Below are 12,825 nucleotides of genomic sequence, written 5' to 3' on the forward strand. Positions count from 1 at the left end.
TTAAACTGTCTGGAAGCCTAGACAATGAGCGTTGGTACAGTATTAACCCATTTAGATTTTAAATCCTAACCTAAGTTTTCAGAAAATCTTCTATTTTTTATTCAAAAAATAATATCTTGCTATATACATAGCAACATCCAAAATTCTTTCCCGGTTTTAAAGGTACAATAAGCTTTTCCGGTCTTATTGGTTTAAAAATAATAGTAAAATCCCAGGGTGAATTGAGCCGTGACACTATCTGGTATAAAGTGAGAAAAATACTCACTCTGACTTTGATGATCTTGCTGTGAAAACTGTTAAGCACAACTATGACATCACCAGTATCAGCAGGCGAGTCTGTGCCGTCATGCCTGTGAGAGTGGAGGATGAGAGAGAAATGAATTAATTTCACTGAAGGGGAACAACCATGACAGAAGAATCTGGGTGTTCAGCTACTAGGCAAAGCAAAAGCTGACCTACAGTACAGTGTGAGACTGACTTATCTAAAGAGCAATAAGAGAAGAGCAGTCCACCCTCTGGACACAAAGTTCTTATAGAACACAAACGTCATTGTTAGTGGTACTGCTTAGCACAGGGAACTAAATCATATTTCTGCAGCTGTCAAAAGTCAACTTACTAACAGAAACATATGTAGCGACAGTAACACTAATGTTAAGTCATATGGTACAGCACTTCAGACTTCCCACAGTTCCCTTTTGTCAAATAATTACATTTGTATTATAACATTAGCTATACTTTGCTCAACCATACTGATAAAATGTACGTTTGCAGTGACAATCAGTATGTTTCGTTCAAATGTTTCAATTATGCTCATAAAAAAACGAGCCAAAAAACTGCTAGGGACACACAGTAGCCACAGAGCCACTACTGACAGACACCGGGAAGCATGCACTCAAACAGTGGATTCTGGGACAGCTGCCAGGGTCGCGCTTTGATCACATTCATTACCCTCCATCATCATTCAGCATCACCTTCGCATCGTTTTTATCCGTCACAACTTCCCGACCATGCTGTATTTGCTGGTACACTTAATGAGGGAGTCTGTACAGTATTGATTGCATCACATTGGCCCTGCACAGTAATTGTTTTAGGACTGATCTGCCCAAGTGGAGAATGTGGGTTGGCGGGGCAGGATGCCCAGGGTCTGATGGTAACAGTACTGAGCAAAACCTCAGCCAGAGATGAGCAATAGGCTGTCATGCTCAGCAAGCCATCATGACCTCGGTGCTTACTAAAGGCAGAAAATTAACCTTATCATCATGACAAATGCCCCCGCTCATTGGGCACAAAGTGCTTTTTCCCCCCAGTGCAGTCCTGCTTGGGTTTGTTCCCCCGCTTCCTCTGTCGCCTGCGCGCCACAGCCTTTGGGGCTGTGGTTAGAAAGCACCAGAGATCAATTTGTATCCCTGCTCCGAGGAGAGGAGAGCTGGCTTTCTCATTCATCGCTGTCAGGTACAGGCGCAGTGGCAGCCCGGAGTACAAGAGGGAACACGAACTGGGAGGTGGAGAGAACAGACACTCCCACTCGGCTTGGCTCGGCCCCCTAAACAGAGCAGAATGCCACTAACCGCAAGAATAATGACACTGCCAAGGTGAAAAATGACATCACCTTTTAGCTTCACCTGGAGGATTGGGGAATAAATCTTATTTGTCTGATATGATTCCGGAGGAACCCAGGGCTGCGTGTGCCCTAAATCTTATGTGAGAATCGTCGGAACGGGCAGTATTTGTGATGGGAGGGAGATCCACTAAATTGCCTTGTTGTTAAGCGTCCACACGGAGAAGCGGAAATATTGAATTTGTCTCATTATGCTCTTTGGATAGTGACATAATGGAGCTTCTTAGTGCTTTCTGTCTATGATAATGTACAGTAAGTAATGTCACGATGAATTATCAGTCATTCAAATATATAAAAGTATCCTGATTCGATTTCAGATTAGATTAGTTCACTAAAGTGCGTTGTAATTGGATTGAATAGGCAACAAAGGGAAAGAGCCCAAAGCCTGAGCCACTTGCAGTTTATAGGAAATGCATAAAGCCTCTGGGGGAAATGATGCTCCCATTTGTCTCAGGAAAATTTGAAAACGCCAATGTTCTCTATATACAGTATATTCAACCTCTGACACCTATGCCTGGCTAAGAGCTAAAACAGATATTGTGCTGCTGATTTCCCCTGGTTTGGAGCGGATGGCATGGCAGGTGACCGGCTGAATCATCCCAACACTCTGTCTTCACTGTAATAGCACCCTTCTCTCTCCTCCTCCCACCTCTATCTCTCTCTCCCTCCCTCCCTCCCTGCCTACCAGCCTTTGCACAGCACAGCTCCCAGCACTCGTCAGAACAGAGCCGCTACAATGTCAGCAGACCTCCACGTTACCATAGTGATGGTTTTCATACCTCTGGCAAGAGAGAAGCAAGGTAGCTGAAAACACCTCTGATACAGAGTTACAGATGGAAGTGCCCAATTAGCATGTTATACAACCCCTCTCCGTTCATTTGACTAATTCTTCTTAGATAGGAAGAGTGCAGGAAACATGGGGCTGAGGGAGGGGAGACATGATGGGAGTTGCGTTCGATCCCTGTGACAAGGATCAAATGGTCAATGCACTGTCTGAGTCACTAGGCACCCCTAAATCCTTTTATCACATGGCTGGGTGATGACATGAGCGATCAACACGGGGACAGTAGTGATTGCAGAACAATCACAAATCATTAGGAGATGCTTGGGGGACACTTACGCTAGGATTTGATAGATGTCCTCTGACCTCCCTTTGCGTAACTTCAAGATCCAAGCACCGGGATTGGCTTTCAGCTGGAAATATCCCTGTTGGGGTTTCAAATGACATTGATATTGAGTCCTTGAGAATGTCCTCTGAAAGTGTAAAAATGGACCCTTGCTGGTCCACTCAGAGTTAAACTAGCACTCTGGATTTGGCTTTGTCTGGGTGGTCTAACACAGTGGTTCTCAATGTGGATTTCAGGGACTCTCCGGGTTCCTTTAGGGGGGTCTAAATTGACCCTTACAAGCCTGTAACTCTGACAGTATACAAATGGCCATTTGTATACTGTCAGAGTTAAGGGGAGACCTTGAAATGTAAAAGTTTGAGAACCACTGGTCTAACATACTTCAGCAAGTCTTGTAAATAAGAGTCTCTTAGCACCTGTAAGGAGTATGAAGGTGGCTGCTGCTTACCAGGTTGGCCATGACGATGGTGTCCTGCATGAGGGGGTCCCGGCTCATGCCCAAGGTGAACTGCAGGCCTCGGGGTGGCTGGCCAGTTGACAGGTCAAAGCAGTGTCCCTCCAGCAACAGGTGCTCCAGTTCATACTCTGCTGTCACCACCCCACTCACCTGGAGAGAAGACAACATTTACAAAAAAAACAACAACAAAAAGAAAGAAAGACAAAATTATACTTTATTAAGCCCAAAACAAATAGCAGATCTACAAGCTCATGGCGTGGCACCGAGTGCCGCACTACGAGCTTGTAGATCTGCTATTTGTTTTGAAAAATCTTGAACATTTGTGCAAATCTTTGAATATATATGTTTTTAAAGCGAACATTTTTTAACTTAAATCTTTGCTTCTGGGCGTTCTACAAATGTCTTCTAAATCCTAACAGTTAAAACAAAAACAATTATGTTGCTATATATCAGTGGTTCTCAAACTTCTTCATGTCAAGGACCACCCAAAATGATATGTATCTCCCCCCCCCCCCCATCTCAAAATATTTTGTTCCAGGGACCCCCAGAAGCAAAGTTTTGAGTTAAAAAATGTATATATATATATATTCAAAGATTTGCACACATTTTCACGATTTTCTTTTTTTCAAAAATAGCCAAAGACATCTAAAGAAATGACACAGATGCGGCCCCGGATTGAATGGGTTAACTGATTATCCATGGATACCTCCTGCATGTGGATGTTGTCTAGGTCATATGGGCTCTGCACAGCCTCCACCATCCAGCTCTCTGGAGTGATCATGTTCAGAGTGAAGAGGGGGGACTCGGGGAGCTCCGTGAACCGGGCCACTGGTCCCGCTGACACGGTGTCGTTGGCTAGGAAACTCACATCGTGCTCCAACACAAAGCGGTAGAAGCTACAAAGAGAATGAAGAAGATCATTATGTATATTTGAGGACGGTGGTAGGTGGTGAGTATTGGTCCATTAACCCTTTAAGACCTGAAGGCGATTCTAGATGTCTCCTAAATCTCAACAGTATTCTGAAAAAACATATGTTTCTATATCAGTGGTGCTCAATCTTTTTCATGTCAAGGACCCCCAAAATGATATGTATTTGGCCGCGGACCCCCATCGAAATATTTTGTTCCAGGGACCCCCAGAAGCAAAGATTTGAGTTAAAAATGTTCGCTTTAAAAATATATATATTCAAAGATTTGCACACATTTTCACGATTTTTCAAAAATAGCAGATCTACAAGCTCGTAGCGCGGCACTCGGTGCCGCGCTATGAGCTTGTATATCTGCTATTTTTGAATAGCCCAAAGTGTAAAATAATGCTTTTTAGCTCAAATCTAAAAATCACATAGTTCCAGGTCTTAATGGGTTAAACAGGAAATGAAAACAATGTAAATTCTAAGGGCACGAACTGAAGCGGGCGTCGTGGAATATATGTCGCAGTGCCTAGAGAATAGATAACCCGCGCGAACACTGCATGGGAGAGCTCTCGGAACTTTGAGCCACCCCACCGTGACAGGAATCCAACTAAAGCACTCGCCTCATCGGCGCGTGCTAAAATGATGACATGTTGTGCAATAGTCTCCTCTCTAGGACAGCAGAGACGAGTTCTGTTGTGACAGCTGGGTATATGCAATGTCTTCAAAGTGAGGAATCTAATGCCGTTATTGCTGGTGTTTCTGCTGAGCCAATAGCAGAAACATCCGCAGTAGTCTCCGCTCCAGATATGTCCCCCCTCCCAACATCATTATTAGTCAGCACTGTCTTGGAGGTTAGCGTAGGGCTAATCCTTATGCTAATTGCTTTTGTCCTCTGGCACTGGGAAGTCATAATGAGTTGGGGATAATGCTCCAGAAGATCAATATAACCCACAACTTTTTCTTTGCGCTTAAATCACCACCTTCCCATGCCCACAGGTACATAGTCACATTTTCACATAGGACACATTTTTTAAAAGGTGTTTTCAGCCACAGCACCCCCTGGCTTTGTGGGGAGCAGTTAGAGAGGGGCTGTTGACTCCAGGGTGAGAAGGGAGAAGCTACCGCAGCTTATCAAGCTGGAGAGAGAGAGAGAGAGGGGGGTGGACGATTAAATTACTGAGGCATAAACGCTGTCACCAGAGGAAACACTCTTTATTGGATTGGTCCCAATTTGAGGGGTGACCAACTCTCTCCAGGAGGAAAGAAAAAGAGAGAAGAGGAGTAAATCAAGTGCTCTCTCACGTCCCCTCTCTGCTCTCCCCAATTTAGAATATGCTAGAATATACCAATGAATGCGCAGATTCACATTTGATTCCATTTTTACACCGAGTTATATCAACACTCATGATTTTACAGTGTAGGATCTGTGTAAGTCCACCATTGACAATGGCATCTCCAGGTGTGAGGAATAGAAGTCAAGTGTCTGGCTGTACAAGTGTCTGGCTGTACAGGCCAGAGAGCAAGGAGGAGATGTACTGTATTGTGTTGGTTGTACAACACTTCAGCAGTTTGAATTAGAAAGGCTTCCGACTTATCCCCTCATTATTTTCTTAAGGAGGAGACGCAAACCGTTTAATGTTTAGTTTAAATATACTTGGAGTCGAAACACACTGAGTCAGTACTGCTGCAACGGCAGCCTTCTGTTGTTCACATTGGCAGTTACTTCTGTAGTATAATACGGTATATACAGTAGGAAATATATTTCTACTAGATGGCCAGGAAATCTTGTTTAATTTACGACTAGGACCATTATGTAACTACAGTCATTTACATTATTGGTGGAAAACTGCAACCCAAAACTCATTCTGAATCCAATATGTGAATTGTCAGCTGCAGGTACATTAGCCAATTTCTTTCATCCTTAATTAAATATTACCATACAATTCAAGAAGGTAGGGGGTGGAGTTTGTGTGTGGCTGCTGTGGCATGGGGCCATTATAGGCTTCTCCTATGTTCTAGCAGTCCAATTGCCTCCACATTTTGCAAATAAATCGATCATGGGTCTGGCGATCAAAACTTCGCCTTTTCTGTGTACATCGCAGAACACACTGCATGCATCTACAGCACATGTGCCACGCAAAGATTCTTGCTATTCCTCTAAGAAACCAAACTGCTTAGACTAGCCACATCACTTTCAGCGTTGCTCTGTGGTGCAGCTTCTACGCTGCAGACACGCATCAATCTTGAGTTTTGGTATAGAGCTCATTTTTTCCACGTGCCGCTCTCGGAAAGCAGCCAAATAAGGGTGATTCCTTTTCACTATTGTTTCAACACCTGTATCGAAATAATAGCAGTGTGCAGGCTGAACGTTCATTCTGCTTGAAGTAACTGAAAATATTGATCAGGACAAAGTTCTGCCCACTAATTGATTCATAGAATATTTAGGCTAGACATGCCATTTTGATATATCAAATAGATATGGCACATTTTGGCTACTGTTGCTGTTTTTACCTGTAGTCCTCGCCTATATCAGCAATATTTTCCTATTGCATATTTTTACTGTTATATCACTATGCTTACACTTTTACCTATACTATAGTGGTTGGGTACAGGATAGGATTTAATTTCATTGCTATAAAAGTCAAACTCAATGTGGAAATAATTATCATTCCTGCATAGTCCCAGTATTCAGTGACGCAGCGGGAACGCTGCCTGTGTGGACAGCAGATGCATGAGAGATGACGATGCCACGCTTAGGTGATGCTTCCAGGGCGTTTCCCAGCAGAAGGATGAACTGCTGTTCATGCATTCAGGGACACTTAACCAAAACAACAGGTAACAGCAGGAAATTCTACCCACTGAGGGACATAAATAATTATACATTTTGTTGAAGGATGAAAAACTCAAAACACAAATCACATAATGAGCAGAATTCACACCATGATCGTACTGATCGTTCATCACCAATTTCAGACTTTCGGTTGTTTTGCTTTTTGCTGGTCTTGAAAGGTTTGAAGTACAACAGCACACACGCTGTAAGCAATTTACCCCCAAGATGAAAGGGGAGGCCCAAAGCAATAAGACGGTGTTATTAAGCAGATCGCATCTGTGTGGTACAATCTAACAGACGGAAGCCGAGAGGGAGAGGGAGGGGGCGAGGGATGCTGCATCTGGTGTGGTCGGAGGAGACATGCACAACCCATACAGCAAGTTTAATTACAACAGGAGCTGCAGCCTTACCTCTTGAGGGGCATCTCGGACAGCTTGGCCCTGCAATTCATAAACACCTGCAGTTTTAGATTGACCACTTGACTGAGCACCTGCAGGAGGCACAGAGGGAGAGACCCAGTTAGTGCTCAGAACAAAATAAACTCAGTTCAGTGGGCAGAGAGGCGCGTTATTATGAGGAGGTCTCTGAACTGCCGGTATTTTACTTTATATTCTTTGGACAGGCGAGTGTGCAGAAACAGGAAGCTGAGAGCGAAGATGGGGGAAATGTACAACACATGGCTCCGGCTGGAATATACCCAAGCAGTGGCAATTCTATAGGGGGGCAAGGGACGTTTTTTGGGGGGGGGTTTTTACAATATATTTTTTAACTATATATATGTTTTTGCCAATATATGGCAAGTATATGCAGAATATATGCTGCATATATGCCATATTCAGGTTCATATATGTGTATATATAGGATATATATGTCTCATATATAGCTTATATATGTCCACATATATTCCACATATATGGATACTATGTACATATATGTAGAGACATATATGCAGGTGGCCAATATCAAATATGTCACATAAATGATAAACATATATGTTAATATATTTCCTTTGCCCCCACTGCTGGCAGAGGCAAAAATCGCCTATGGAACCAGAGACGTTACAACTACATGGTTGGCACACTATTCATTTACCAACCTGTGTGCCCGACAATACACGTGAAGTGTGAACTGCTTGTGATGCTAATTCAATAAAGTATGTTATGCAGCATAAACTCTGCTGCATAATACCAGTGGAAAATTCACGCTGCTAGAGCTGGCTGGCTCGCTGGCTGACCCTGGTGGGGAGGGGAGTCAACTTATTGTATTCACAGCAGTCACATAACAGTTGCATCAACACAGCTAGCCTCCAGCGAGCCCTGGGAAATGTTTAGAGCACCAATGGGTTTGCGTCAGTGAATCATCATCTCCTAGGGGCAGAAAAACTGTTCTAAACTAGAATAATGTGCTCCTCGGACCACAGGTCTCCGCCAGGCCAGGTAGGTTATCGTGGGCCGGCAATGTTTGGAATCCAGTCATTCGGTCCAGTGGTGCTTTTAGCATGTCATGCAAAACGAGCATGTCATGCTAACTTTGAAAGCCAATGTTAGTCGTAAAAGAATCCGAAAAATTTGACTGATACATCTTGATCACATGACTACAGAGATATGGTGGACCAAAACTGTGTTTTGCAAAGGACACGCAAAATGGCGTTAATATTGTCATGTAGAAATGGGTGTGGCCTATTCGGGGAGTTGCGCAATGATCCAAGGAATCCAGGGGAAAAATAAGAAGATTAGATTCGCGAAAACATATGCCTTCGGCCATGCAGGGACAATAACTCATGGTCAAATAATCAACATATATAACACACCTCATTGTAGCCTGCAAAGGCAACACCGTCTTCACACAGTAAAGTGAAGGACTTTCTTTTATATTTTACCCTTATCCACAAAAGATGGCATGCTGAGAATGCTGCCTGTCAGAATATACAAAGTATATAAAAGAACGAACAAGACACCAAAGGTCAAAACACATACAAATATGAGGACGATGGAGGGAAAAAAAATGGAAAAAAACCTTTAGCTGAACGTTTGACCTTTCAGAGGTTTTGAGTCTATCTCTCTCTCCTTCCCTTCTGTGATTTATTTTCTTTCTTTTTTTATGTCCTTGTCCTTGCAAGGAAAGAGGAATCAAATACGGAGCGCAGAATGAAAAGGAGAGACATCTTACAATCAGCAGAGACGACATCTTCTGCGCGTCCCTGGTGAGGGGGTCGACGGCGGCCACCACGTCGTAGGAGACCTGGTTCTCCAGAGGGGACAGATGGAGCACGCTGTGGAGGAGGGAGAGAGCACACCCTGTACCTTAGTCAGCACATTTATTCAACACAATTAACCCTTTAAGACCGGGAACGCATCTGTGTGTCATTTTAAGATTTCTTTGGCTATTCAAAAATAGCAGATCTACAAGTTCATAGCGCGGCACCGAGTGCCGCGCTATGAACTTGTAGATCTGCTATTTTTGAAAAATTGTGAAAATCTTTGAATATATATGACATATAATATATACATTTTTAACTCAAATCTTTGCTTCTGGGGGATTCTACAAACGTTTTTTGGAAAAAACTTATGTTGCTATAATATCAGTAGTTCTCATACTTTTTTCATGTCAAGGACCCCCAAAACGATTTGTATTTGGCTATGGACCCCCATCTCAAAATATTTTGTTCTAGGGACCCCCAGAAGCAAAGATTTGAGTTTTTTTTTAAATGTTCCTTTTACATATATACAGTATATTCAAAGATTTGCACATATTTCAAGATTTTTCAAAAATAGCAGATCTACAAGCTCACTGTGTATCTGCTATTTTTGAATAGCCCAAAGAAATCTTAAAATGACACACAGATGCGTTCCCGGTCTTAATGAGTTAAAAAAAGGAAGATTGCACTCTGCAAAAAATAATGATCTGGCAACACTGCAGACAGGGATGAGAGCTGTCTGACAGAAAGCTTGTATTTCCAATATTCCTTCTTTTTATGTTATTTTCATAAATGAATGCCCTAAATTATACTTTACAGTATGACAGTGAATACGAATAGCCCGTCTACTGTACCAGCTCACGATGGGACATGGGAGCTTGTAGATTTAAAAAATAAATTGCAGATAAAGATATGCCCAAAATAAGTACACCAGGTTTAAAGTATTTATGTCTGTTTGTGGGTTCTATAAGTGTTAAACCAATGAAAAGTATTAACAAGAGCTAATGACTAAATAATAACTACACTGCATCCATTGGAACCCAGGATCCTGGATGCAGTGTAGTCATTATTTATTTTGAAAATAAAAGGTTTCCACCCAACAGCAACGATAAGCAAGTAGCGAAAGCGCCATTCCTTACCTGTGGCTGTCTTTGACAAAGTGAATGTCCCTTCTGGACTCTCCTTTAGGGGCTGCAGTGAGGAGGGCATCAACCTTCATGACCAAATCACTGGCTCTGGGGGACAGAAGGGTGTAACATGGCCAGTCAATCACATGTTAATGATACTTGTTAGTCTGACCGTCAGCAGGAGTACCACACAATGTGATCTCAAGCTGTTTTCCAGAAGGTGGCAACATACGTCAGTCAGACGGCTGCCGCCTAGCAGTGGTTTTCTAACTTTTTGTGCCCAAGGCACACCAATGGGTACGTCAAAGTATCAAGTTACACCTGTATTCATAGCGAAAACAGGTGATCTACTAAAATCAATGAAAATCTATTGAATCTATGCATTTATGAAAATTTGTGCAAAAAAAAAATATATATACTTTTTCTGTAAACACCGACGATTCTGAGTTTGGGCTATGGGATTTGTTGTCATGGTTACAGCCCCACAGGGTATGGGAAAAAAGATCTGATTGCGGTAATTCGTTCCATAATTGCAGCCAGTTGAAAATAGCATGTTTCGCCAAAAATACATAGTAAAGAAAAAAGTACACAGGAGCCGAGAGACAGGAATTTAAAGTAATAAGTTAACCAGGAAGTGAATGGAGCAGTAAATCTTCGGATCACGTTATTTTGGGTTTTGGACGTCCCCCCCCCAAAAAAATGATATAATTGGCAGATAACGGGTTGGATTTGCATTCACGGATATAACTGTGAATGGCAGGTAATGTGTTAAAATATAATTCATCACTTTTTATATAGTTGTGTATATATTGCAATAGTAATGCGTTCTTGTCACAAAATCCCTTGAACACCAGTTTGAGAACCACTACTCTAGAGAAATCACCACTTCCACCATGAAAGGGGACTCAGTTTGAATAAAAAACTTACCGTATATTAAAGAGTTCAGAGAGACAGGGCCAGGAAAGTGAGACAGAGAGATATAAGGTACAGACAAACTGACAGAGACTCGACAGGCTGTGGTCTGAAATAGGTAATAACCTCTAGTTTGAGGGTGAGTTCCATGCAGGCGCTAACACAATCTACCGCCAGCACTGACATTCCCATGTATTTTGAGCAGAAAGTAAACCATCACTGTGGATGTGGCGTTCCTGATGTGGGTATATCGGCAATATTCTGCTGATAATGTATAAGTGTGACTAATGTAGGCATATCTAACTGGCCTCTCCCAAAAAAGACTGGGTTGAACACAGCCCAAAATAAATGGCAATATAAAATGCAATAAAAGCCAGTGTTCTTGAGGTGGTTTGTCCTTTTTCATTAGCCCCTCCTAGAACTGCTGCTGTGTGTCAAAGTTGCGAACTCAGCAACTGTGCTTGTGATGAACATTAATGCCTAATTTATACTAAGGTAACAACAGGTATAAATCATCCTGAACACTTGAGTTGTGAACTCTAGTTTGAACCACCTTCAAACTAGAGGCCAGTAACTATCACATAATGGTGTGATGACAGCCACAAACGAGGAAGCAAGACACAGACAGACAGCCCAGTTGAAAAATCAATGAGACAGAGGAAATAAAACATACTGTTTTGCCTTCATCCCCATCTGTTTGACTTTGGCTTTGACTTTCTCTGCTGAGGTGCTCAGTGTAATCTTCTCTAACAAATGGAAATCCTCCACAGTGAATTCCTCCTGCTCTTCAAACGGCCCCAGGATCTAACATGGAGGAGATAACACAGATGGAACAAGAAGGTTCAGAATCTCACATCGACATGTATCATTTACCATTTATGTCAGGGAGGTTTTGAGCCTAATGCCTGATTTACACTTCGTTACGCACGTGTCGCGCACGCGCACCAGAAATAGCAAATCTTCAAGCTCTATAGATTGTCGATTTTCAGCAGTGGTGGAAAAAGTACTCAAATGTTTTACTTAAGTAAAAGTATCAATACTGCAATGTAGAAGTACTCTGTTACAAGGAAAAGTCTGGAATTCAAAGTTTCCTTGAGTAAAAGTACAACAGTATTGGTATCAAAATGTTTGAAAATAGCAGATCTACAAGCTCACAACGCGATGCGACGCGTTGTGAGCTTGTACTGTAGATCGGCTATTTTCAAAAAGCCTATGTATAAAATAGGGCTAAAGTGGTTAATATATATTTTATGATATAATAACTGATAATTGCAAACTAATTACCGTAGTAACTAAAGTTTTCAAATAATTGTAGTGGAGTAAAAGTACAATATTTGCCTCTGAGATGTAGTGGAGTAGAAGTAAAAGAACAGAAAATTGGAAATACTCCAGCAAAGTAGAAATACCTCAAAACTGTACTTAAGTACAGCACTTGAGTACACCACTGAGTATAAATCACTATTCATTTGAAGGACATTGTTTTCTCTTTTGTCAAGAGTGTTTGTGGAAACAGTCTCTCCACCTCCACTCTTCCTCTGCTTTTGGGAGGAGAGCGTCCTCGGCTGACTCTGTCACTGCTGCAGCGGAATGTAAAATGATATTAATTGTTACTGCCATCTCAGGGGTTGGCCTCTTCATCTGTC

At 42.2% G+C, this 12,825-nt stretch overlaps 1 protein-coding gene across 5 annotated transcripts in view; it reads right to left on the minus strand.

Moving 5' to 3' along the window:
• The window catches only part of uggt2 (UDP-glucose glycoprotein glucosyltransferase 2), a 52,020-nt gene that overhangs the window by 14,733 nt on the left and 24,462 nt on the right, over positions 1 to 12,825 (minus strand). For all 5 annotated transcript variants that reach the window (XM_084084817.1, XM_084084814.1, XM_084084816.1 and 2 more), the window contains exons 24-31: positions 11,856 to 11,986; positions 10,283 to 10,378; positions 9,116 to 9,218; positions 7,357 to 7,436; positions 3,909 to 4,098; positions 3,194 to 3,352; positions 2,739 to 2,824; positions 266 to 350 (exon numbers count right to left, since the gene is read on the minus strand). In XM_084084817.1, coding sequence (XP_083940943.1) covers positions 266 to 350; positions 2,739 to 2,824; positions 3,194 to 3,352; positions 3,909 to 4,098; positions 7,357 to 7,436; positions 9,116 to 9,218; positions 10,283 to 10,378; positions 11,856 to 11,986 — 930 coding nt within the window. The remainder of the gene's footprint in view (positions 1 to 265; positions 351 to 2,738; positions 2,825 to 3,193; positions 3,353 to 3,908; positions 4,099 to 7,356; positions 7,437 to 9,115; positions 9,219 to 10,282; positions 10,379 to 11,855; positions 11,987 to 12,825) is intronic.

This window comes from Gymnoscopelus microlampas, assembly GCF_963454915.1.
Source record: "Gymnoscopelus microlampas genome assembly, chromosome: 17".
In the NCBI taxonomy this organism is placed as follows: domain Eukaryota; kingdom Metazoa; phylum Chordata; class Actinopteri; order Myctophiformes; family Myctophidae; genus Gymnoscopelus; species Gymnoscopelus microlampas.